The 27,497-nt window shown below is 40.6% G+C and overlaps 1 protein-coding gene across 2 annotated transcripts; it reads left to right on the top strand.

Annotated features, from left to right (window-relative positions):
• Positions 1 to 1,890: 1,890 nt before the first annotated feature.
• On the top strand, positions 1,891 to 26,466 carry SLC5A6 (solute carrier family 5 member 6). Of its 2 annotated transcripts, none has more exons than XM_034421133.2 (16): positions 1,891 to 3,214; positions 10,888 to 11,494; positions 13,045 to 13,110; positions 14,946 to 14,997; positions 15,248 to 15,315; positions 15,486 to 15,640; positions 15,796 to 15,936; positions 16,142 to 16,271; positions 16,687 to 16,775; positions 16,877 to 16,989; positions 17,090 to 17,157; positions 19,566 to 19,652; positions 20,489 to 20,661; positions 22,551 to 22,654; positions 23,496 to 23,617; positions 25,452 to 26,466. In XM_034421133.2, the coding sequence occupies exons 2-16, from the start codon at positions 11,165 to 11,167 to the stop codon at positions 25,626 to 25,628; spliced, it is 1,875 nt and encodes a 624-aa protein (XP_034277024.1). In that variant the 5' UTR covers positions 1,891 to 3,214; positions 10,888 to 11,164; the 3' UTR covers positions 25,629 to 26,466. The 2 variants fall into 2 exon arrangements, with proteins under 2 accessions (XP_034277024.1, XP_034277025.1); XM_034421134.3 differs by having other exon boundaries at positions 2,089 to 2,210.
• Positions 26,467 to 27,497: the final 1,031 nt, after the last annotated feature.

Raw genomic sequence — 27,497 nt, 5'->3', positions numbered from 1 at the left:
GTAGATTATTTTTACATTCATCTTCAGGATCAAAACATGGAGGAAAGAGTGGTTAAATCAGCCACCACTGGATCTGAAAAACACAAAAACAGATTGACATTTCATAAGGCAATTCAGAGATGGAAATATGTTAAATATATGGAAATATGTTAAAGATAGCCAATTGTCTGAAATGCTTTATTTTTCAGTTAATATATTCTATTAACTATTTTAGAGAAAATGTATAAATGAAGTGATAAAAAGTTAAATAAAACTTAATCCTATTATGGCTCAATGTGATAGCCTCGTTGATAAGTCTAAGACAATGACTAGGTTCCCACAACACAGTGAACTACAAGCTACCCGACCTCATGCTAGTCTACTGTAGACTAAAAATGTCTAACCTAACCACAGTATGTTTCTAAGAACAAACCACAGTATGTTTCTAAGAACATTCCAACATTGTTCTTAATAAATGTATTGGCACAATCCATCCACTTTGGAATGGCAAATGAAGCAAACAAAATGTTAAAAAGTTATGACATTTATGTAGTTACTTATCAAGCATATCTAAATTATATTAAAGTAACCAAAATATCTTTACAGTCCCCAAGGCAGGTCACAACTTTTGAGCACCCCTAATGTTTGGAAATTGAAAGTTGAAAATGTTGACGTGCCCTAGATGGCATTTACGGTAATTGGTTCTGGCAGTACCTATGATCTAAATTCAGCATATTTCCAGTTTAATAGAAATAGATCTGATAAACAAATAGTTCAACCATTTTTGCAAAAATTAACTGCATGTCACCATCTGAATTTTATCTTGCCCTTTAAAAAAGATAGTCCAAAAATCAAAAATATCAAGCCCTCTTAGATGAAACTAGCTTTCAATCAGCTTTTGAATTTTCTGTTAACTCCACTAGCTGTTGTCTTCTGTTCCGACTTGGAAGTAAGGTAATCACCTTCCTCTATATTTCCCTGGTTGCAACCTCTTATAGACTTAATCACTAAGAGTGCAGTCCAAGTCCAGATTTTATTTCCAATTTTCTAATGATGTAAAAGGTCTTAATAAGATTGCGATTCCTTATTAATAGTGAAGTTCTACAGTGCTAATGAATTCCTACAAACCATTGTTTTTAGGGTCAACAATGTATTGCTGAAATATCAGTTTGGGCAATTCTGGGGAAGGGTTTTTTTAGTACTACTTGGAATAAAACAGACTGTATTTTGGGTGAGCAGCTGCTAAATCTCTTGCCTTTTTAAATGAGTAGGGGGGACAAAAGATGAATATCAGTTTCCACAAGCCACGCCAGTTCATTTAAAATTCAGCAATTAGTTGTAATATCGGCTAAATGAAGTTTATTTAAATGTAAGTTATTTAACTTATATTAGCAAGCTACCCATTCTTTTGTGCGCAGGAAGAAAGTGAAAGTCAAATATTGAGTTTCACAAGGACCTCTATTAGATGCCATGAGCTTGGATACTCTGTATGAAGACCCAAAACCATCATCATGCCCAGCATAAGGGGCAGGGAATTAATTTTAGGGAATGAAGTTATTAAAAAACAGTGTCTCCCCAAGTGCAGCCCTTTTCCTTGCAGAATTGAAAAGCAATTATCAATTTTTATGGAAAAAAGGATCTTAATATTCCCAGTGCTCCATAGCCTAGCTAGAGGAAGTCCACACATCTTAAAAATTGCTAAGTTTGAGAAACACTGGTCTAGAATGAGTGAATTAGTTTCCAGCTGTTTTTGGAAATCTGACATGGTTCAGTAAAGTGAATTAGCAAATCTAGATATCTCACTGAGCAATATCTGATTGCTCACCTGCTATAAATGGTTATTAACCTGAAGGTTCTGTAATTTGAAAGTTGGGGTATAAATAGATGTCAGCTGAGGTATTTCACTGTACTTGGCTGAGAAAGACCCTGCTTCACCCTGAGAACCTGTTGGGCTGAAAGACATTGTGCTGAATCAGGTTTCTTAAATGGTTACTGTTAAAACTTGGTTATGGCTTAGTGTTGTTGAAAGAAAAAGAAGCCTTTCCCTTTAAGGGTTGTTGGAAGGCAGAGTTTTCCCTTTTCGAATTCAAAACTCCCGGCTGGGAGATTACTTCGAAATGATTGGAGGTCGGCTGCGTGAATGCCGGAATTAGTTGCACAGCGTTCCGAGGCTAGCCTGTTTGAACTATAAGAAAAACCCTTTTTTATATCCTAAAAAGTCTTTTGATTTTGTATGTGACCCTTTATAAAGTCTTTTGAAATTCTTTTGATTTGGCATGTGAATCCTTTGATTTGTGTGTGTGATTGTTTTATGGTGTTTAAATTCTGCTTTTTGTGATTGGGTTCTTCCGTTCTGGATCTGGCAAATAAGTAATTGTTTTATAGTCCAATCTGTTTTTCCTAACCCTTTGTACTTGTTTGTTCCCTATAATTAATCAGTTTGCTATTACTGTGTTTTAGTGAATATCTCCTTTTGTCGCGTGTTTAAAATTCTAATTACTTTGGCTTGATTTCTTTTGCTTTTTGGGTGTTTGCTTTTTTCTGTGTCCCATGCCTGTTTGGGTGTTGCGGGCTGCTGTAATTTTGTCCTTCCTTTGTTGTGGAAAATAAGAGTGGCTTCAGCTTCTTAATCGCCCATTGACAAAGGTGGAGGCTCAATCTCTGCCCGAGTTTCTGCTTCTATTTTCTTGTAGGGGAATTTTCCTGCCCTTTTAACATCTTTAAATTTCTTTTTCTTTTCCTCGGAGAAGAGTGAACCATAACTTCCGAAGTGTGTTTTGCAAACTCCTCTCATTTAATTCGTTGGCTTTTCAGCGTATTTTGCTTATGTAAAAAATGAGCTCATTTAAGCAAACAGGTTAAGCAAGCTGTGCTTGCGTTTCAGGATACGTTTGTCCATGGTTTAGGAATTAATACATTCTCTGAGTGTACACGCTTCATGCAACTATAAAGCAACAGCGCTGGTTGGGCTTTCGTAACATGCCGGGTTGAACCCTATGAGGCTAATCTGTAGTTTAGCGTGCCTGCAGTAGAAACGCAGCCCAGTGCCAGATATTAACATGGCGGTAGGCGGCATGGGCGGCTTGATGTCATCCTGATGCGCGAAGTGGGCGGTGCTTGTCCTTGGGAATGTCAACCCAGCGGTGAAAGCCGAAGTGTCGGCAGCAGCAGAGCTGCACGTGGTTACACCGCCGAACTGCGGAGAGGTTACCTCTCATCCATCGCTGGCCTCGTGGTAAGTAGGAGAAACACCTCCCCGGCCAGAAGCTGCTTTTCTAGCGTTAGAGCAAAAAGCTTTCCCTGTTACTTCCCTGATTATAGGCAAAGATGCTACACGTGTTTAGGGCTGTTTTTCTTTGAGCGTTTCTCATGAGCAGGGAATTTAAGTATGTCCGTCCCCTACCTTTTGCTTCCTCGCACAGGTAGAGAGCCATGGGGAGGGGAGGTTGGGAATTCCATCTAGATGGGAGGCATTGTTTTCCCGTTCAGCTACAAGGAGCCCCAGGCAAAGTTGTGTAGCAGGTCGCTTTGCTGAAGATATTGTGGACCCCTAAGTGAGAATCTATGCAATTGCCTGGATCCCCTGAGGCTAAAGAAATTATATATGTCATTCCCGTTCTGTGGATTATCTGCCTTTTCTGGCTGGGTGCGCATGGGGTGAGACTGTTGGTATGCCAAACTTTTCCTAAGACACATAAAATACACTTGCCACTAGACATATTCTGATTAGTGCCAATTGTCTCTGCTACATCTGTAACCTGTTTGCCCCTGTAATTGTGTCAACGGGTGTAATTTCTTTAGAGATGAGCACAGAAGCAGTTTTCCACATTTGCTTGCAATATCTCTAAAGTAATTTAATTTTAGAGAAGGATATACAGTAAATCAAAGTCATCCAGTGAACTTGTAGGGGAGAAGTTGATTGAGAGTAAGGTTTCACTGGCCAGCAAGTTTTTTCAAATTCAAACAATATAGAGGAGAAGCTCTATGATGTTTGTGTTCAATCACGTGTGACTTTTTGTGACTGGATCAACTTCAGTTTGTTAGAATTACCTGCTAGTAATTGCTTCTTTGAATTCTTGTAAACTCATGTTTGTATCATCAATAAGATCTAGCTACTTATCTCTGACAATTATTTCTGATATTTTTCTGAAATGATAATCTTCTCCCCTGATCCCAAACTTCAGATTGTATGTCCAAAATATTTAACCTTTAGTTTTATTGTTAATGCTTCCAGCAATCAGCCTGGAATTATTGCATCTGATATGGAATGCCTAGAATCTTGCAAATCTTGAGATATAGCTGAGCCAGATTTTAATTTGGTGGCTAGACTTGTAGCCTAATTTTGACAAACAAAAGGGAGCTTTGGTATCCTCCCCAATGAATTACCATCCTCTTTATATGTGATTTGGAGCTTGCAAGTTGACGCTTCCTGGTCAGAGGGCAATTGTGAGAGTGAATCTCTGAGAAGGGACACTCTTATCTAAGTCAGCAAATGATAGAGGTTTCTCAAGAGGAAGCCAGCATATCTCATGCCCTAATATGTTGACATGTTCAGTGTAGATGGAAAGTTTTGTGCAGAGTGCCCTTGACTAAGAACTTGCAGCTTGTCTCCAGTCGAAGTTCTGTATTTTGGCCTATGTTATCCTTAGAATGGGTGAAAGTAACCTGTGAACTTAATTCAATGGGTATCAAGGCAATTAATCTACCGTAATATTGGAGATGCTATGTGACATTAAAAAAGGATGTGGCTATTCCTAGTGTAGTGGACTTATAGCGGTGTGACTGGGCATAGGTTTGGCATTATCGACCTAAAATAGTGTTTATGGCTGTGAGATTAAAAAGTGGGTTTTCTTGGATGAAGGCCAGTCTACTGAGAAGGGCAGTCTGGAGCATCTGCCTTGAAATTCTTCAACTGCACATAAACAAGTTGGCTATGTATCTGGCCACGTGCTGTCTTTGGAAGAAAACCAGTTCTCCATCTCAGAATATGTAATTTAGTAGAGAGCAAAATGATCTAGGGATTTCTTGAAGCAATTTATTTAGAGTAGGGGGATTGAACTTGTACTTGAGGTGCTGCCACTGAGAAAAGGGGATTGACTTATTCTCCATAGTACCAGAGGCAGGACAAGAAGTAATGGATGGAAGCTTGTTAAAGAGAGATCAAGCCTAGAAGTAAGGAGAAATTTTATGATCATGAGAACAATTAATCAATTGAATAACTTGCCTTTCAGAATTATGATAGCAATAGTACTTAGACTTATATACCACTTCACCATGTTTTACAGCCCTCTCTAAGCGGTTTACAGAGTCAGCATATTGCCCCCAACAATCTGGGTCCTCATTTTATCCACCTAGGAAGGATGGAAGGCTGTCAACCTTGAAGCCGGTGAGAATTAAACTGCCAAACTGCTGATAGTCGACAGTCAGCAGAATTAGCCTGCAATACTGCATTCTAACCACTGTGCCACCATGCTCCATCACTGGAGGTTTTCAAAAATACTGGGCAACCATTTGACCAGGATGGTATTAAGTCTCATGCCTTGAGCAGGGGGTTGGACTAGAAGATCTCTGATGTTCCTTCCACCCTATGACTAGAATCCTTCCTTAGTGCTTTCTCCTTGATCCTCAAACTTTCAGTCTTTGGTTGGCAAGCCTTAACAAGCCACTGCCTATTTTGCAATTGCCTTAATCCCACTAACTATGCATTCAATATCCCTAGCCAGAATTAGCTACTGATCCTGCTTATTTTCCAGACTTGTTCTTCTCTGTTTAGAATACTTTCCTTCATGATATTTTCCCTCCCCAATTTTGTTTGCAGCATCAAAGCCTGCTGATACTTTCATATAAAGAGAAGAGAAATTAGTTGTGTAAACTAATTTTCTTTTTGTCTTCTCTAAAGGTCTTGCTCATTTAAGAGCTCTTGATGATTGCACAAAGTAAAAGCCCTTTACAGAATAAATCTATTTCTCTGCAGTCTTTCTGACTCTTCATTAATTTCCAAGGGAGTCTATTTTTGGCTAAACCTGAACTGCTAGATCACTGAGGCGATTTGGACCTAAGATTTTTCAAGCTACTAAGCCGTTTCCATTTACTTGGATTTTTTCTCTATTACTAGCATATTATGCTTCTACTTTCTTTTCTCCACCTTTTGTCATTATAGATTGTATGCCTGCTGGGTCAGGCCTATCTCAGTTTACTTAGCAATTATTAATCATGCCTAGATGAGAATGTACCCAAAGGCCAAAATAACAAAAGATTCAGTTAGCTGTTAACACTTGGTTCATATTCTAAAATGCAAGAAGAACAAAATATTAAATAATACATAAATATTAACTATATTGGAACAATATGGTTATGTTTTTCTTCATTTTGTCATTGCTATGGGGAGGCTTCAGGGTCAGGCAGAGGAATCACTGTTTATGGTTTTCCACAAAGGATAGGATGGTATCTACTAGTTCTGCAGTCAATTCACTATGACTTTTAACATCCACACTTGGCAAGCTTGTTTTCTACTGATAGAGACTGGTAGAACAATAGCTGGATGGCAAATTCTGTCTGGTGTCCTTAAATGTACTGCAGTCAGACCACGGAAGCCACAGATTCTCTCCCATACAAGGAACCTGTGAAGTTCTTCACAATGTAGTTATAAAAAAGAAATCTGTAGTCTGTCTCTGCCATGTTTGGACTGCTGTACCATTTGGGGCTCAAAATTGCTAAGGCAATTGTCTTATAATCAATGGGCAGAGGCTGTGATTTCAAAGGATGGCAATTACAGATAGTCTTCGATTTACAACAGTTGGTTTAGTGCAGGGGTGGGTTCTACTTACCTTTACTACCGGTTTGTAACGGGGCCGCGTGCGCGTTTGTTTGCTTTGCTCGCGCGCATGCGCAGAAGCATTTTCATGATGTCGGGGTCAGTGGTTGGAGCCTCCCGGATAAAACAGTACGGGTGGAGAGCTAGGGCGTCTCTGACTTTCTCTCAGGCCCTCTGGAGCCGCCAGTGCTTCACTGGGTGCAAACGAACATGGATACAGTGGATACAGTTTTACTACCAGTTCTATAGAACCAGTGCGAACCGGGAGCAACCCACCACTGGTTTAGTGACTGTTCAAAGTTACAACGGCACTGAAAAAAAGGACTTATGATGTGTTTTCACAATTATGACCCTTGCAGCATTCCCCATGATCAAAATTTGGATGTTTGGCAGCTGGTTCATATTTATGACGGTTGCGGTGCCCTGGGGTCATGTGATCACCTTCTGACAAGCAAAGTCAACAGGGAAGTCAGATTCACTTAACAACTGTGTTACTAACTTAACAACTGCAGTGATTCCGTTAACAACTGTGGCAAGAAAGATCGTAAAATGGTGCAAAGCTCACTTAACAACATATTTTGGGCTCCATTGTGGTCATAAATTGAGGACTACCTGTATCCCCTTCACACTGAGCTCTTGTTTCTCCTGATCTTTCTTACATTACCTGAGAAGGAAATTTGGGTTATAGGTTAAGCCCTACATTTAAGGCTTTCCTATCTTTGCTTTATACTTTTTTCTGCCTCAAAGTCATTTTTTTCACTGTCTTATCAATCTAGGTTCCTTCAGCAGCTGTTGTCTAAGCCTGGATCAGGCCATGCTTTTGTCTCAATAATGTTGCACGTCATTCTTCAACATCTCAAGGATTTCTTGCTTGGGTTCCATTTGACTGCATATTTCTTCACTGATGCTGAGGGATTGCTAATGGCTGAGAGAAATTTGCCTGGGTTTTTTTGTAGGCCCCAAGAACCATAAATGATATGAGTTACTTTAGAATAGTTTCCTTTATTGTTCTTCACCTATAGATAGAATTTTTCCAGACTAAAGCAACTCTGAATAACTACAGATATACTCTGGGAAGCGCTAGAGAGGAACTGTTTTAACCCTCTTTCTGCCAACGCTGCCCTCTTTGTCCTCTGGAATGCACCCCTCCCTCCTGGGAATCCAGATTACATTCCATCACAGTTTTTCTGTCCTGATTCTGCTGAAGGCTTTTTAAAAAAATTCTGGATGTTCCTTTTCTTTCTTGAAATTGAAATCTCTTCCATATTAATGAACTATCAGGTGAAAGTTGGCTGAAGAATAGGCTTTGGAGAATGGCTTCAGACAATCTCCTTCTGCTATCTGGACTCACAGAATAATTCAAAAAAGGTTTTTGTGATGGGATTCATAGAAGAAGCAGTATGGAAGAGAATGTTCATTTTTCCTGCCTGTTGTTAACACTGAGCCATCTGAAGGCCTTTTCATCTTCCTCCATCAGAGTAATTTCAGAGCATTAATTGCCATATCTTCGCTTTTCCAAGGAAAGTATTTTGTAGGCGCCAAATTACAGCACTCTGCTTATCTGTTTTGAAACTGGAATGATGGATGATGAAATATTTTGCACACCACTGAGGTCAATCATATGTCCCTCAGTGATAAAAGCTAGAGACAAATTGGCTTTTCAAACAGGGCAATTACATTCTTGTGGTTTTTTTACACATTTTTTTATACATAAGATATATTTTCTTGTAGTTATAAAAACTACAGCATACAGTATGCGTATAAAAGTTTTTGACATCTCTTTCTCTGGAACTTATCAGATGAAGTGGTAATTGTGGTAATTGTGTTTCACGGCTATACAGATTGAAGATGGAGGCTCCCATAATTTAATATTTATTCATATTGATTGACGCAGTAGGCTTATACACAATCTATTAATGCTAGTAAAACTTAATTGGATTTTTTTTTTTGCTTACAAGGAAAATATTCAGAAAACTAAGAGTAGGGAGGGATTACCAGAAGAGAGATGCAGTTGACAATTTTTTATTTATTTGATTTGTTCTTCTCCCATATATGATTCTGGATCGTTTGCAACAATTAAAAGCAACTAAAACAATTAAAATAGAAACAGCAAGCATACAGCATTTTAAAAGCAACGTTAAAAACTCAGTTCAACATAATCACAGCAGGTGACTACAACCATAGATGTGGACAAAGGAGATAAGCTGTGTAAACTGTAGAAAAGAAAGGAACAACATTCATGGTTCTTATGCCAACCTTTCTATATTAAAGACTTAGGAGAGATTTATTCATCTGCCTCTAAACTAGAAATAATTTTTATCCTATGCTAACTTTGCCTACAGTATTATTGCTGAACCTGTTTTAATCGTTTATAATTAATTGATCTTCTGAATAAAGGATATATAACAGTGATGGCAAACCTTTTAGACACTGAGTGCCCAAACTGCGCGCCCGCGCATGCCCAAACTGAAAGGCGAACGTGCACATGCGCAGACATGCATATGCACAGACACACATGCATGCGCAGCAGGGACCCGAAGACCAGCTGGCTGGCGGTAGATGGGGCATCCCAACACCGGCAGCATGGCGTTTGCAGAGAAACAAGCTCACGAAAGAAACGCCATGGAGATCTGACCTGAAGCGACAGTGTGCATGCCAGCAGAGAGGGCTCTGCATGCCACCTCTGGCACGTGTGCCATAGATTCGCCATCACGGATATATAATATAACTTCCTCCATTTCTAGATTACACCTAAGCTCCGCACACAGAAAAGGAATCTGTCAGGAGTAGAAGTCCTAGTTCCGTGATGACGAACCTATGGCACGCGTGCCACAGGTGGCACATGGAGCCATATCGGTGGGCACGCGAGCGTTGCCCTAGTTCAGCTCCAGCACACAATCGTGGGCCAGCCAGCTGATTTTCGGGCCTTCCGGGCCCACCGGAAGTTGGGAAACAGGCTGTTTCCAGCCTCCAGAGGCCCTACAGGGGGGTGGGGAAGGCCTGTTTTTCGCTCTCCCCAGGCTCCAGATGCTTTCTAGGAGCCTGGGGAGACCGAAAACGGCCTTCCTCAGCCCCCAGAGGCCCTACAGAGGGTGAAAAACGGGCCCACCGGGCCCACCATTCCATCGCATGCCAAGAGTGGGGGGGGTTGTCACATGCACAGGGGCGGAGCCCATTGAATTATGGGTGTAAGCACGTGTGCGCGCAACCCCCCCATGCTCCCCCTGCTTTTGGCACGCGACGGCAAAAAGGTTAGCCATCACTGTCCTAGTTTATCCTTCATACCAGTAGTTCTTTTTTCTAATGGAGAGGGGGTTCACTGTAGGAAAGAATATTTTGTAATGCAAACTCGAATATGCATTTCAAAGTATTATATAGTTCAGGAGGAGACACTCTTGTTTCCTCTGCTTGTGTGAATGAGGCTTGAGAATTGTGTGTGTGAGAGAGAGAAAGGGAGAAAGAGAAAGGAAAGGAGGGAAGGAGGGAGGAAGAAGAAAACATTCAAGGGCAGGGAGCCTTGATTTGATAGGGTTATAACCTCAAGATAGTTACCTCACACATGCAACTAAATGGTACACCAAAATACCAGTTGTCTTAATTGGTCTACTGGATCTATCTTTCAGCATCTGGGTTGCTAGTGTCATAGTTGGCTGCCTTGGTGTGTGTACTGGCATATTTTATTAGGAAAAATGTGTTGAATGTATCTCCTGCTGACTCTTCTGACTGTTGTTTTTGGCTTGCCCAGACTGAGTACTTTGCTCTGACGCCTTCACCCCTGGTGTGCAAGTTGTCAACTCCACCCTGCCTCTGCTGTTGGGAGATGGATGGACCTTTGTGCAAAAGGCCAAAAGTGTTTTTGATTTGAAGGGGTTACAGTTGGTTGCCAGCATTTACCCTGCTTGGAAGCCTGCCAACCCTTGCTAGGTCAAGAAAACTTTCCTTGCTCAGTCCTAGGTTTTGAGACTCTGAGGTGACTGAATGAAGGTCAGAACAGTGCGTAAGCTGAGCTTTTGTTGGCATTTAAGATGAATGTCTCATTGAACATTGTATGCTCTGGCATTCTATTCACTTGCATTTTCTTTTCTTTCCTCCAGATTGGCTCTTCTTGAGCATGCCAGCCTCAACAGGATCCCGGACCTAAATTACTTGCTTGGCACTTTGGTGATGGGCTGCTGTCTGCATTTCCAGCAGTGGACAAAACAGAGCCTGGTGCTCTGGTAGAATTCAGCTTAGCCATTCGACCCATGATGGGTGCTTCTACATTATGAACAAGAGTTATTAACAAGCTGGATTCTCCAACAGCTGGACTCACCAACGGTTTCCACCAGCCACTACTTTTTCAAAGGTGTCAGCAATTGTACCACACCAACAATGAAGTTTACTGTGGCAGACTATGCTATTTTTGTGCTGCTGCTAGTCTTCTCTGCAGGGATAGGACTCTTCTATGCACTGAGTGGTGGGAAGCAGCGCACCGTCCAAGAATTTCTACTGGCCAATCGTAGCATGTCCTTCTTACCTCTGGCTTTTTCATTACTTGCCACTTTCCAGTCAGCTGTGGCCATTCTTGGTGTCCCCGCTGAAATCTATCGCTTTGGGACTGAATACTGGTTCCTTGGTTGCTCCTATTTTCTGGGCCTTCTTATCCCAGCTCATGTCTTCATCCCAATCTTCTATCGCCTGCGACTTACCAGTACATATGAGGTAAGTATTGGGCATGGATTCTATGGACATAGAATATGAGAATTGGCGCCAGCATGTTTAATTATATTGTATTTTTTAGCTTTACAGAAACAAATAATATTTTTAGAGTATTGTAAGCTGCCTCGGGGAGAGAAACGTTTGAAAAGGTAACATACAAGTTAAATGCATAAAAGTACCTGCATAATGGATTAGAGTCATCAATAGAAATAGAAATCAATAGAAATAGAAATAGAGTTGGAAGGGACCTTCCAACCCCTGACTAAGCAGGAAACCCTATACCACTTCAGACAAATGGTTATCCAACATCTTCTTAAAAACTTCCAGTGTTGGAGCATTCACAACTTCAGGAGGCAAGTTATTCCAGTGATTAATTGTTCTAACTGTCAAGAAATTTCTCCTTAGTTCTAAGTTGCTTCTCTCCTTGATTAGTTTCCACCCATTGCTTGTTGTCCTACCCTCAGGCGCTTTGGAGAATACCTTGACTCCCTCTTCTTTACTCTGTGTTTTCTCCTAGAGTGAAAGTGTTTAAAAGATAGTCAATGTTTGTGGCTTAGTTGGCAACATCTATTGTTATAAATTCATTAAAACAGAGTAAGGATACATCTGTGGAAGTTTGGACATAAAATTTTTATTGAATTTATTTTAATAAAAAACTTTTGGGGTAAAAATCTATCGTAAGATAGTTTTCTATTTAAGATACATAAATAATTTAGTTTATTCAGCATGAAATGGAGCTTAGTTATGTAGCATGAGGCTGTATATTCTGCAACACTGGGACTATCGGTGAGTCAACAGTGGGTCAAAGGAGTAGCAGAGATGACAGTTGCTCTTTAAAAATTATGATTTAAATTGAGTTGATTTAAATCAAGCCTTTTTACTAGTGATTTAAATCATGATTTAAATTGCGATTTAAATCAAATCCATCCTGGTTCTAGTTTTTTCCTTGCAATCTGTTCTAAGTTGAACACTACTAATTTAATTTTCCCCAAACAAGACATGAATTCATTTGCACATAGCTTTTAAGTTGAATAGCTTTTGTACTTTTCCACTTGCTTTGGATACCATGATAACAGAAAATGTTTAAAATAACTGAAATCCTGATTGAAAACATTGTCTTTAGACTGAAAGCAAAGTTCAGCCTGGGAAAGGATGCCATGGGCTGTATGTCTAAAGACAAACTTACTCCCTTTCCCATCTTCACAAACCTAATCCAAATATAGATACCCTACTATTCTATCCCATCTCCCTCTCCCTCTAGGTAGGGAATATCAAAAGAAGTAAACTGTAATTTGGGTTGGAAGACAAATGTGGGGCAATAGCAGCTGCACCAAATGGCAAAATTTTAGCATGGGCTAGGAAGAATGTCAAGAGAAATAGTTATATCCCTTCCCCAAAGAAGTTTAGGCATTTGATCACTGATGAGCACCTGTGTTTTGATCTTACCTTGTTTTCCACGGAGCCAAAGTCTTGACCAAGATAAGTTTATTAGGGTTGCATCTACCTGCCTTTCCACAACTTCATCATTTTGCCTGTTCTGTTTGCCCTCCCAGTATCTGGAGCTGCGTTTCAACAAGGTGGTGAGACTATGTGGAACAGCCACCTTCATCTTCCAGATGGTAAGTACAGAATTTATCTACATTGGGTTTTTTTTGTTTTGTTTTGTTTTTAAATTTGATTTATATGCCGCCCTTCTCCGGAGACTCAGGGCGGCTTACAATGCGTTAAGCAATAGCCTTCATACTTTTGTATATTTTTACAAAGTCAGCTGATTGTCCCCACAAACTGGGTCCTCAATTTACCTACCTTAGAAAGGATGGAAGGCTGAGTCAACATTGAGCCTGGCAAGATTTGAACTTACTAATTGCAGACAGCTGGAGTTAAATTACAATGCATTAGTCTGCTGAGCTATCCAGGCAATGAGAACCATATTTTCCTCCTTTTTTGATCTAGGTGCTAGATTTCCTATCTAAGTGTGTGTTTTGGCTCTTTTCCCCCTCATCTCCTCATTTCTTATTTCTCTCTTCGCTTTGTAAATTCATTTGCATCTCTAGCCAAGGATAGGCTTCCTACCCTATTCAAATGACACTCCTGCACATTTTTTGAGTCCAGATATCAAACTTTATTTCCTTGTGACATTTTTGGCTTCATCAAACTCTTTCTGGAATACCAAGGCCTCATCCTCTTCCTGTTGTCTTATGCTCTACAGTATAGGGAATATGTGGATTCAAATCTGCCTTGCTGTGAAGGTCACTTCGTTTATTTTATTTGTAACCCACCTTCATTATTTTTACAAATAAACAGAGGTGAGCAACAAATAAAAGGAACTATGGTGGTGCAGTGATTAGAATGCAGTATCGCAGGTTAACTCTGCCCACAGCCAGGAGTCCGATCCTGACCAGCTCAAGGTTGACTCAGCCTTCCATCCTTTCGAGGTTGGTAAAATGAGGACCCAGTTTGTTGGAGGCAATAGGCTGACACTGTAGACCGCTCATAGAGTGCTGTAAAACACTATGGGCTGGCATATACCGTATTTTTTGGAGTATAAGACGCACCAGACTATAAGACACACCTTTTTTGGTGAGGAAAATAAGAAAAAGAAATCTGCCTCTGCCTCCCAGCAATTTATCTCCTTGCAGCAAGCAGCAGAGGCCCGTGCAAAACAGCTGAGAGCAAAACAGCTGAGAGTCGGGAGGCCAATCCAATCAACTTGTGCTAATTAGGCTGTGCTGAAGCAGAAAGGAGCTATTTCTTCTTGCTGCTTGCTGCAAGGAGGTAACTGCTGGGAGGCAGAGGCCAAAGGGTGGGGGCCAGTGGGTGGACGGGGCTACATTCGGTGTATAAGACACACCTAAATTTTCACCCCCTTTTAGGGGGGGAAAAGGTGCGTTTTATACTCTGAAAAATACTGTAAGTCTAAGTGGTATTGCTATTGCTAACTTGTAACTGTAGCGCAGCATATGGTTTTTTTAAATCTCTCTTTTATGGCATTTGAAGAATGCTCAAAGTATAATTGTTACGAAATGACAACCATTTGCTGACATTTTGAGGTAGAGAGGTAAACATTACATAGTAAGTCCTTCATAGCATAATTTAACAACTCCTAAAATCTCTCACTAAAATTCTAGGGCAAGTCACTTTTTCAGTCAAATAATTGCACGGCTCTTGTGAGGGCAAAAAGTAAGACTATTTGATGGAAAAATTGCTTTAAAGTACATTACACAATAATATATTTTAAATGGTCCCTGTGGTCTGTTTTTCCCTCTCCTCTCTCTAAATCTCAGGGGAAGATACACCTTGAATATTATTTGAATAAAGAACTTATGTAGGTATTGGAAGGAGAAGGCAATAGACATGGGTCTCCTTATTTGTCTTTCCTTCTACCTTCCTCTGACCTGAGGGTCATAGAGCCAGCTGTGGTCCAGCAACATTGGTACTGATTTTGTCCCCATAGGTGATATACATGGGAGTGGTCCTTTATGCCCCAGCCTTGGCTCTCAATGCAGGTGAGTAAAGTGCCACATTCTTGAGGGTCCAATGAGGATCATGATGATCCATTTTCACAATGGGAATTTAGGGTAGGAAGTTCTTCTGAGCTACGAATTTGGGACAAAGATCTGCTCAAAGAAAGCTAGCACTCGTTGACCCAAAAGCCTGGTTTGGCCTCAATGTGAACAGATGAGGAACATTTCTAGCTTGCTGGGAAGAGGCTTTCAGCAATTAGACCCTTCCCTGACAGTTCTTTCTTGGTTGCAGTGACCAATTTTGACATCTGGGCTTCAGTGCTGACCATAGGCATCGTCTGTACCCTCTATACTGCCCTGGTGAGTAATCTCTTGAAGAAAAAGGGATGGGACAGTTTTTCCCCTTATATCACCCCAACTCCTTGCTATTTGTCCTTTGTGAAGATCTAGCTTCTGTGTTGTGAGGATTCCAGATTCTCACTATTTTCATCTTGCTACCCTTATTGACAGCAGATTCTTTCTCTTTGTAGGGTGGACTCAAAGCTGTGATCTGGACAGACGTGTTCCAGACATTTGTCATGTTTGCAGGACAGGTGGCTGTGATTGTAGTGGGTACTATTAAGGTTGGCGGCATAGGTCGTGTTTGGCAGCTGGCTGATGAGAAGGGCAAGATATCAGGCATTGAGTAAGTGAGGGACAAGTTTTCTTTCCTGTTTACAGAGCAGTAACTGAAGAGCTCCCTCAGCACTCATATTTGTGCTCCCCTAGCTGCAAGCAATTTAGTTCATGTGCATACACATGCCTGATGTTCCTATGACCCTTGACTTTTCTCTTCAATAGTCTGAATCCTGACCCTTTTGAACGACACACCTTTTGGACTCTGGCTTTTGGGGGCGTATTCATGATGTTGGCTCTCTATGGGGTAAACCAGGCTCAAGTCCAACGGTATCTAAGCTCCCGTTCAGAGCGCCAGGCTGTGTTGTGAGTGTGACACTTGTGGGCTACTGGGAGGGTTGGGGAATTACCGTGCTGGGTGTCTCAAGAAGCTCTGTAGATGCTTCGCTTGGCTGAGTATGGAACCAGGACTTAGGATGGGAAGATGATACATTTAGCCAAGAGAAAGCAGATGGTTGAAAAGTGTAACTAGTTAAATTAACACTGTCTCTTCTTTTCTTGTTCCCTTTAGGTCCTGCTATGCAGTGTTCCCTTGCCAGCAAATTGTGCTCTGCCTCAGCTGCCTCACTGGCTTAGTCATGTTTGCTTACTACCAAGACCATCAATTGACACAGGAGCAGCTCAACGCTTCACCTGATCAGGTTGACCAAATTCTTACATGTGCACAATTTGGAGCTAGCCTGTGCAACAAGGCTTACGTTATTCTCTTACTCAAGCCTTCTTTTCTGCACTTGCTGAAGGGTGTCTTCCTTCCATTCCCATATTCACACATGTGCATGCAGACCTCCAGCCTAATGGGGAAGAGAAAATGTCTTGTTTCACAGAGACTGGCAGAAATCCATGCATGATGAAAAGTGAATGTGTTCACCCTGAAATCTGATGATGGGTAACAGTGATACCTTCAGGTACTTTGCGATGTCCTTTCACTTGTGTGCGCTCCTGGAAACATTTTGCTTGCTTGCTTTGCATCGCACAGTGCCTGTGGCAGTCCTTTGCACCAATCTGATCCTCTGTCCTTTCGTCTTTTTTTCTCACCCGACATCCTCCTTTTTGCAGATGGTCCTCTACTTTGTGATGGATGTGCTTCAAGATGTGCCTGGCTTGCCTGGTCTCTTTGTAGCTTGTCTCTTCAGTGGCTCCCTAAGGTAAGCCCTCCTTTCCTTTTTGGACCTAGGATCTGGGCTTGATGTAAGGGGGCTTGGTTTACATAGTCCTCCTATCTGTCTCAATCCTCTCATCTCAACAGCACCATCTCTTCAGCCTTCAATTCACTGGCAACAGTGACCATGGAAGACCTGATTCGCCCATATGTGGCCAACATTCCTGAGAGTCGTGCCACACTCTACTCCAAATTGTTAGGTGAGTGATGCCTGTCAAAGTGGTCAAATGCAGTCTTAGGGCATCCTCTACTTGCCAGCATTCAGTTTGGCTCCACTGTCTTGACATTTTCTCTTCCCAGCTCTGGCCTATGGTCTTCTCTGCCTGGGCATGGCTTATATCTCCTCCATGATGGGTCCAGTGCTACAGGTAAGGAGTGATCATTAGACAGGAAAGCATGTGGAGAAGAGGTGTCTCCCCAAAAGATATGTGGCGTTATGAATTGTCAGCTTTACAAGGTAGACCCGATCAGGAAGACTAGAATTATGCTTTACTGAGATTAGGCTATAGTAATAAATTCATGCAAGTCTGCCTGTATTTTCTCTCTCTTTGTTATAATCCAGGAAGTCAGGAGGGACCCAGTCTTTTTTTTTAATACTTTCTCCCCCACCCCCCACCCCTTAACACCTGCTTCTTCTGCTCTTGTTGTTCTGATGGCTTCTGGATGCCTTCTCCAAGGTCATCTCAATGACTTCAAAGCAGTTCATTGCTTTGAAGGTGTTACAAAAATGTGGTTGTTTTCCTGGGATATGAGATTTTCTGTAGTTTTCTTTTTTGTGAGTGAAGGAAGCCTTTTGTAATTATTGTTCACAGACTGATAAAGGTTACATAATCGGCCACCTGCAAAATTCTCCATTATCAATATGTATATACTTTATTGCAGTCTGTGACCAATCATGGCAAAAAGATATAAAACAATATGAAAGCCATAATTTTTTCATAGATACAAAATGTAAAATTGACAGCATTTTTCTTTGTGGTAGCTCTAAGAAATTGTAATTCTTAAACATTTTTAGAATGTTAAAGTTCCAACCTAATAATATAAAGCAAATTAAATCCTCAGAACAGGGTAGAATGTCTGTTAACAAATAATAAAATTAACTAACTCAACAGTAGACAATGCCCCTTTGGAGAGCTAGCTTGCTCTTGTAATTTTAAAGGATGTGTTCCTTCTATAGCAACTTGCACTGTATCTGTCCCCATAATCTATCTTTGTTAAGATAACTCCCATTATAATTGAAAAGACCTGTCTCCTCATTGGATCATAAGGCATAGAAATAAAATTAAAACATCTTCACCTTAATGTACATATGGATAAATTTGTTCTCCAAATAATAGGATTATTGTAATCCTAATCTCTTCTTAAGAAATCTTGATAAAAGAGAACTGTGGAAACTGTGTTTGGAAACAATCGCTTTCAGTTTTAGGCATCTGTCAAAGAGTATGATGTTTTTTCTCTGTTGGCCTTCTGTTGTTGGTGATATCATCTGCAGTGCAGAATCAAACTAAACTCTGGCTTCTTCATCAAGAGGATTTTATTGTAATGCAGTCCCAGATCATTATCTCAGAAAGGAGAGAAGCATTTTAGCCCTATCATCTGCTTTTTTAAAATAATATATTCTTCACTGATTTTTCCTCTTGGATGCTTGATAGGCAGTATCTTGTCAAAGTAACAAGTCAATCTTCCAGGCCCTCTTTTTCTTCTCAGAACATAATCCTTGCCCCTCCCTCCCATATTTCTTCTTTTCTTTTGCCTTCCTTTGTTACTTCCTTTTTTATTTTTTCGTTCTCTTTTACTTTTAGTCTTGCTCTTCTTTGCCTTCCGCCCCCCCTTGGCCCTTTCTGGGTTGACATAAAGGACCTAGGGGCTGAACAACTGGCCAGCTACTTGATGCTCTTCATCTTTTTCTTCCTCCTCCTCTGTTGCTATTCCCTGAATTGCCCAACCACATCTTTACAATCTACTTTCTGGCAACTTTGGGAAAGAACTACAGCAGCATGAGCCTATTGCCACATAGCAAATCTGTGGCAATTAAAAGGTATGGAGGACTCTATCCCAAAGATATAATGCAAGTGTAGCAAATTACATTGTTTAACATATTTTACAAATTACATTACATACTTTTTTTCAGTGCAGTCACCACAAATTAACTACATTTGTGCCCAGTGTGCCAAATTGATATTTTACCTGGAAAATTATAATTCTGCCTTCTCTGTCTGTGTAGCTGCCACTGTATAAAGATGGTTTCCCAAAATTTGTTAGGGGTAACCCTTAACCAGCAGGGCCATGCTTGAGAGTTCTGAAAATTGAAGTTCCGTGTATTTGGAGGGCACCTAACATGGGGAAGATTGCTGTATGGACCATAGATGACATCAAATGCACCAAATGCATCTTAATCAAATAGAGCTCTCCGGTGATATTAGTTGCCAGAATTGTCAGGAGGTAAGGAGGGAGTTTATTCTTCCTGATGCCCTATCAAAACATTGTGCATTGAACAATTTTTCTGACTCAGCCATTAGAACTCTGGGCCAGACTGGATTTGCTTATTTTAACAAAAGTATAGCATTTTTGTACTTCAGATACCTTATCATATTTACTGAGGATAAGCAGTAAAGGGAAGCGGTAGCTCAGTTATCTGTGTTTCATGCAATTCCCAGATTCAGTAAGGAGCACCTGCAGGCAGCACTAGATAGACCAATTATCTGATTCAGCAGAAGGCAGTTTTTCATGGGAAAACCCCCAAATCAGACTCCTCCTTTTTTCCCCCTCTTCTAAGGCTGCCATCAGCATCTTTGGCATGGTGGGAGGACCACTGCTGGGACTATTCTGCCTGGGCATGTTCTTTCCTTGTGCCAACTCTGTGGTAAGTGTTGCTATCCCAGCCGCTGGGCAGATCCTCATACCTATGCCCAATGTCAGATTCGGCATACACACGCACATACATGTACCCTTCACCTGGCAATACATCTGATGGAGGATGGTGACAAGACAGGTTTCTAGTAGTATTGCCAAAGAAACAAGCTTACAGAAGTTCTGACTTTGGTGTGTATTATGCACAAACAACTGATACACTCAGGGAAGTATTTGCTGTTTGCTACTGTTTGCTACTACTCAAAAACGAAGTTAGTATGTGATGCAAAGAAAAAAAGTTGAGTCAGCAATGGGGCAAGAGAAGATCAGTATTCATCTAGCTGGAGTTGGCTTGGATGAAACTGCCCTGTCTCAATGATCTGTGTCATCTTTACAGAGGATGTTCACCTTCTGTCCCAGCTGCTGATCACAGAAGCAAGAGCCTAGAGCAGCCCTATAAAATACAGCTTGTCTGGGAACATTCTATTATTTTTTGTTTGTTTTCAGCTCCTGAAGGGAGAAAAGAGGACAGAAGGTGAATGTCTTTGCTATCTGATTTGGTTATCATTGGTGTTTATTTTTAGTTTTTTTTAACTGTAAAAAATAAACCAGGACTTTGCCAGCCTCCTCAAGGAAACTGGTGAAGATGGCTACCCACTATTTAACCAGGGCAATTTTTAATTCTTTTGATCATCTGCCACTGTTTCATAGGATTTATTTAGGGATTGCAGTAGATTCAACCTGCCATGGTGGGTGAACCCAGCCAGTTTATGTTCAGACCCTTTGGGGAATAAGCCTTTTTATGCATGTGGGAAAACCCCTCATACTTTACTCCTTGTTTCTCCACAGGGTGCTGTAGTTGGATTAATTGCTGGGCTGGCCATGGCATTTTGGGTGGGCATTGGGAACATGGTTATCAACTACCAGTCTGTGTCTCCTGATCCTACTGTTTTAGCAACTGATGGGAATCTAACTACTGCAGTCATGACAACATTGTTGACCTCAACAACAGCTCCAGAAAGGTAAAACAAGAAAGTTGTTCTGTGGTCCAACATCTTCTGGGCTGAAGTAACAGGTTGGGAACATGCTGCAAAGTCCAACTTTCATTCTCAATTCCTGTCAAGTAGGGTATGCCTAACTCCAGGAATCTTAGGTGGTTCACTGCAAAATTCTATATTGTTTTAGCTAAGTCTATAGAGATTCTCAGTCATCCAGGTCATAGTTGTCCCAAAAGTGCTTTTTCAGGAGGCAACTGGACTTTTTCTTTTGAAGATGTTTCGCTTTTCGGATGAGAAGACGTCCATATTGTTTTGTTAAGATAGTGGTAATAGAAGAAGCCTTGCCTTGAGAAGCAATTGTTTAGGACATGTAGGGAGGAGATTCCTCTCCAAAATGTTACTCAATTTCTTAAGTTTCATCAAAGGTCACAGCCTGAACCTACTTGCCTTTTGATCCTTCTCCAAGAGAAAGTTCTCACCTTGCCCTGCTTCATTTTTTTAGCAAGTACTTCAATTGTTGACTTATTCACAGTTCAGAACATTATCCAATGTTTGTTTAACTGAAACATTGCCTCCGCAAGATGTTTAGCTGTCCTGTGCTTATGCAGTATAAATTGCAAGACATGTTCCTCTTGGATTTTCAGCAATGCTCTTATTCCTCCCCTAAAATCATGTTTACACTAGTGAATGCTTGAATTTTGATAGGTTCAGACTAGCCCTGACCCTAAACATATTTGCACTTTACAAAAAGTAACTTTTTTTTTAACTTCTCCAAGCTATGTTTCAACTCTTGGAGGTGCTTGCAAATATTGGATGTTTCTTAATCCATTCTCTAGCTAATTCTTTCTAGTTCTTGTTATCACCTCTTTCTCTTCCTATATTTCTTCCTCTCAAGTTCATTTTTTAATCTTTTCTTTTCAGTGGATCATTTTTATTATTTTCTTTTATAATTGTTAGGCTGTTCATTTATGAGCAATAATTAAACACTGTTATAACTAGCTTAGAGAAAGAGCCTTGTGAGCAGCATAGTTCCTGGTTTCAAACCCTCCTTAGCTATTTATTTATAAAGCTTTATAGGCAGCATAATACCAAGATAATAAATTATCAATATGGAATTGCATTTAACAGAATAGCAGAACAGAACAATGAAAAGTTCCTTAGGGGGGACTTGTATAAGGGAAAGTATCATGAATTAGGGTTAAACATCTCTTTTACCATCTTTATCATAATTACCCTCAGGCTCGAGAGGCCAGAATCAAATGAGGAGATCTGGAAGACAATTGCATTGATCAAACTTTATGGAGGAAAGGCAGCCTTTGACTGCTTTTCTTGTAATATATAAGTGTTAGCAATGGCAATTTTATAAGGTCATTGTAAGAATTGGAACATGTTATTAAAAGTTGCAATTGTCCAGATTAAAGAGTAATCTAATCCAACATCTTGTTTTTCACAATCGCCAACTGAGAAAAGTTCAGCAATAAAATGGACCAGTGCTCTCTCGTGTATTTGCTCTGCAATAACTGGTTTCAAAACATTTCTCAACTTGGAGACTGCATCTATCACTTTAGCTAACAGCCACTGATAGATCTGTTCCTTTTGAGCTTCTTTCTCATTTTTTTGTTAACTCTATGTGACTTTCATTGAGCATGTTTTCTGCTCCCCTACTGCATTTCTAAATCAACCTGCCTTCTTTGAGCTAATTGCTGCTCAAATGTTTGTTTTGGGACATTAATTCTTGAGGGACAGAAAATCAGGGGCTGCAATGGAACTGGGAGAATACAGTGATTACTGTATAACCTAAAAGAAGCTTGTGGAACTGCCTCTTTGGGATTCTGGCTTTGTTCCACCACTTAGTCTGAGGAGATGTTTGAATGGAATAGCTCTTGACATGTATTTCTTTGAATTTTTTCTAGGCTGACAGGTTTGCGGAAGTTTTACAATTTATCATACATGTGGTACAGCGCACACAACTCTACCACAGTTATTGTGGTAGGACTGCTAGTCAGTCTTCTCACTGGTACGTAACATGTTTAAATACATAGGATCTAGAACTACCATCCAGAACATAAATAACCCCCAAGTATATATGGCTATACGTATATACATGCATCTTGCATGGAGAGGCCATCAAGAATAGGTCTTGCTGGGAAATTGATCTTGGATATTCAAACATAGCTTGCCATCATTTTACATAGTATCATTACATCTGCAGAGTGGAGAACTTGAAAAGAGTGAGGAAGTATCTCCTTTTATTTCCATGTGTAAACTGCCACGACTGCTTATGAAAAGAAAGGATGCAAATGTCAGGAATAAATAAAATGAATAAAATCAGGTTTTGATATTGGTAAAGATTGAAGTCAAATGTTTGCAGTGCTAAGAGATGGCTTAAAAAGCAAGGAAGAAGGGTTTGGTCTTCCAGTCAGTGCACCTCGTTATAGGAAGGCTAGTGTCTTCCATCTAGCTGATCTACAACTTCCACAAATTCTTACCATTGGTCATGTCACTAAACCTGATGGGAATAGAAATCGAAAGCATCAAAGGAAACTAGGTTGCCTAAATCTTGTCTTACAAAGTTAGATTGCCTTGGGATAGCATTCTATTTAGTCCTTACCCAGGTGTGAGGGTTATGAGGCCTATGGCAACTCGAGAGCAGGCCTGGAATGCTTTATGAGTTGACACCAGGAATATTAGGGTTCTTTGTTTTCCTTGGTAGGAGATGTAAATCTAAGTTCTGCAAAGAGTTGCTCCCCATTCCTGATAACCTTACTAATGCTACTCCTGGACTCAGCAAGAACTGCCCTACAAGGTTTCTGCTTCCCCACATTTCCCTTGCTAACGCCATCTTTTTTCTCTCACAGGCCCAACACGTGGGAGGGATGTAAATCCCAAAACCATTTTTCTAGTGCTGCCGCGATTACTTTGCTGTTTGCCTGCAAAGTACCACAAAATGCTCCGTTGTGGAGTACGTGACCCTGCAGAGGTGAGATTTAAGTTTGTTAACCCAGAAGATAAGGAACAGTGGCCATTATGGAGGAGCAAATCTTAGTTCCACATTAAGAGAAACATCCTATCATTTAAGCACAATTTGGCAGTCAAATGCTGAGAGAGCATTTAAGCAGAGGCTGGATGGCCACTAATGAGGATTCTGTCATTTCAGATGTTGCATTGAGCAGAGACTTGATTAAAATTAGGCTCAGGGACCCAGGCATTTGGTGTGTTGATGGATACATTTGGAATTTTGAAAACATGCTGTGGATGCTCCCAGAAAATGGCTGTCAGTTGGGTTTCCCTACTAGGAAATAAAGTAATTACAAAGCATCAGTTTATTAGAATGTGGGCTGTAGAAGTGATGTGCCTGGGATATCCTCTCCTTTGGAGTCCTGAATACAATGCAGTGTTTTTCTTCCACATGACCCCGTTAGTGGACTGAAGGTTAAATAAAGCACTCATTGCAGAAAAGCTTTAGAGCAGGGGTCTCCAACCTTGGCAACTTTAAGACTTGTGGACTTCAACTCCCAGAATTCCTCAGCCAGCTTTGCTGTATGAGGACAAGCAAAGATAATTTTCTGGGAGTTTCCTAAGACAGCTTTTCCCAAAAAAGGGGGTTCTGTCCAAAAATGAATTTTCCTTGGTAGCTTGGACAACATCTCCTGTTCCTCACCTGGTTTCCTTCTTCATTTCTTCTGTGCTCCATTCAAGATAGGCTGTCTCTTCTCCAGCATACTGTAGTGCTCTCTTGATCATGCAGCCTTTCTGTATTGACCATCCCAGCAAACTCTTCTCTTGAATCCTCCAGCAATTCCTATCTCCTCATTTTTGCATTTTTAATTTTAGAACTTTTATTTATTTTTTTATCAATGTATAAAATACAAAGAAAAATAGGAAATTAAGGGAAGGAAAAAGGGTGAAAAGAAAATATGAGGTATAAGGGAAGAAAGAAAAAGGCATTGACTTCTGACTCTATTTAGCACAGTATGATAACATTACCACCTCAACTTTTTACTTTTACACATTAGTATATAAATGGCCATTTCTATAACAACAAATCTATCTAATCGGCAAAATCAACTTTCATTTTTTTTCATCACAAGCACAAAGTCCAGAAGTGATATTCAAATAAAAAACTTATATTCTCCTCTTTGAATAGAACAATCAATTTAACCATTACTGCTATATCTTCCTTGCTGTTGAATTAATATATATTTCTATTTGCACTTAATAATCTCTAAATTATCACCATTTATATTAACAAAATTCACTGTATTCTTAGATTCTTTAACCTTAAAGGGAAAATATTTTTCATCCATTTTAAAACACTAAGCTTTTCTTTAAAAACATATCCAAAATTAAAACATTCTAATACATCTTTTTTTTTAACTTTCTCTTAGCATGCATACTTGAAAGTTCACTTTCAGACCAATAAAATTCCAACTAATTCCAATTAACTCATTAAATTTAGATCATTCCCTCCCTCCACCCATCCCAGCAAACTCTTCTCTTGAATCTTCCAGCAATTCCTATCTCCTCAGAGCCTCCTCCTTTCCAGCAAACCCTTTTCGGATCCCGTAACCTCTTGGATTTAGTGGCTGCATACCTCATTGTTTAGTCTCTGCTTGCCTTTAGCTTTGTTTGATCAATTGATATTTGATCAATTCCTGCAATTTCTCTGTGGCAGGGATTTTTAAAATAGTTTTGTACAAGTTGGAGGATGAGGTATGATAGTGCAGTGGGAATGTTACGATACTAGTGTGTTAAAAAGCAGTGTTCCAGAAGCCTTGAGGATAGTTGATCTTTGCTTTCTAATTTTTTTAAAGGATGCTAATTGCTCAGAGCCAACCTCTTTGGGAGTGGAGAAAATCAACAATGGTGTAGCAAATGGATTGACAAAAGGCCTGTCTTTGGGAGTCAATACAGAAGAAGTTGAAGCATCTGAAGGATTCCCCAGGGTAGATGGAACTCATACTTATGTCTTTCAGGAGACTGCCCTGTGAACTGTATGGAACAAAGATACTAGTGGGGAGACACAGCAGGGATCTGTTCTGATCCAGGTGAGGAATCCTAGAATTCCTGGTACTAAAAACATTCCAACTCCTTGTCGTCTTGGCATATCAACTACTGAATCCTGAGTTCTCTTATAGAACCTTGGATGGTTGTCAGGCCAGTCAGTCTATCCCTTTTGGACAATGTTTATGGAATGTTTTTTCCAAGCATTTTCTCCTGCTTTTTCCATCTCATGTGCATGTGCCAATTTCTCTGAGAGATGGCTAGGTACTTCTTCCCCCATTGGACACTTCATGTCCAATGAGCCATGGGTGGGGTTTCCATGGTTTATTGCCCCTATTATCATCATTAAAGTTTAGATCTCTTTTTTTCTACCTGTATTTATACCTTTTGTCAGGTGTAAAGTGGGGCTCATCAAAAAAAGCCATTTGACCTTACAATAGGATCAAGCTGCTATTGGGATCCCAGTCCCATCCCTCTGTCCCTTGAAATGTCTTGCAGCATCAAGCTACCAAAGGAAGGGCTGGAACTAGCCAATACAGGCTCTCCACAAGTCCAACCAGCAGGGACAGGAGAGCCTTCATGGATCCATTCCTAAGTCTAGCACTTTTGTGGGGATATTTTGGGAGCGTAGACATTCATATGTTCCTGGTGTTTCTTGCCACAAAAAATGTGACTTCTCTTGTCTTTAAGGCTTTGCCTGAAAGCCAGTTTGTTCTGTTTCTGTACTCTGTAATTTATGTCTGTGAGAAATGTCTATTTTCCTAATAGTTGTCTTTCTGATACTCAGCAATTATTTTTGTGGTTAGTAAAAACGATTATTGTTTATGTTTGTTGTTTCATATTTGCAGTTTGCAGAGTTTGTCATCTCACTTGCCTCCAGCTTTCTCCATCCCCTTCTTTCCATCTCAGGGGGAGGAGTCACTGTGCTTAATAAATACCACAAAGAAGGGCTGCAAGTGAGGTTCTACTACTGCACTCATTTCTATTTATTTATTTATTTATTTATTATATTTCTATACCGCCTTTCTCCCGTAGGACTCAAGGCGGTGTACAGTCAAGAAAAATATAGACACACACACATCATAAAATTGCTAATTAAAATTATTACTTAGTTTGGTCAATTAAATAAAACCCAGAATTAGATAACATTTAAAAAATCATTCACATGTTCGTACTTTTAGCCCCGCCTGATGGAACATCAGGGTCTTGAGGGCACCGCGGAAAGCACGAAGATCAGGGATATTCCGTATCTCCGGGGGCAGTTCATTCCAAAGGGTTGGAGCCCCCACAGAGAAGGTCCTCCCTCTGGGAGTCGCCAGTCGACATAATTTGACTGACGGTACCCTGAATAGTCCCTCTCTGTGAGAACGAACTGGGTGGGAGGCTATTGGTGGCAAAAGACGGTCTCGTAGGTACCCAGGTCCTAAGCCATGGAGCGCTTTAAAGGTGATAACTAACACCTTGAATCGCACCCGGAAGACCACCGGGAGCCAGTGCAGCTCGCGTAGGAGAGGTGTTACATGGGCGTAATGAGCTGCGCCCATAATCACCCGTGCGGCTACGTTCTGGACCAGCTGGAGCCTCCGGGTGCTTTTCAAGGGGAGCCCCATGTAGAGAGCATTACAGTAGTCCATACGGGAGGTAACTAGGGCATGAGTGACCATGCGCAAGGCGTCCCGATCCAGAAAGGGACGCAACTGGCGGATCAGGCGAACCTGATAAAAGGCACCCCTGGCCACGGCCGTCAAATGATCTTCTAAAGATAACCGTGAATCCAGGAGGACACCCAAGTTGCGGGCCCTCTCTGTGGGGAGCAAGATCTCATCCCCTATTGTCAGTGATGAGAATTGAATGCT

Source organism: Pantherophis guttatus, chromosome 1 (genome assembly GCF_059756535.1).
Source record: "Pantherophis guttatus breed Tessera chromosome 1, ASM5975653v1, whole genome shotgun sequence".
NCBI classification, from domain to species: Eukaryota; Metazoa; Chordata; class Lepidosauria; order Squamata; family Colubridae; genus Pantherophis; species Pantherophis guttatus.
The sequence above is the reverse complement of the archived record's forward strand: the minus strand, read 5'-3'. Positions and strand labels throughout refer to the sequence as shown.

Excerpts from the sequence above, each read along its gene's own strand:
- SLC5A6 (XM_034421133.2), top strand. The coding sequence starts at position 11,165 with ATGAAGTTTACTGTGGCAGACTATGCTATTTTTGTGCTGCTGCTAGTC. Across the intron at positions 15,937-16,141 it reads TCAGAGCGCCAGGCTGTGTT|GTCCTGCTATGCAGTGTTCC; the intron begins GTGAGTGTGACA and ends TGTTCCCTTTAG. Across the intron at positions 22,655-23,495 it reads GCTAGTCAGTCTTCTCACTG|GCCCAACACGTGGGAGGGAT; the intron begins GTACGTAACATG and ends TTTCTCTCACAG.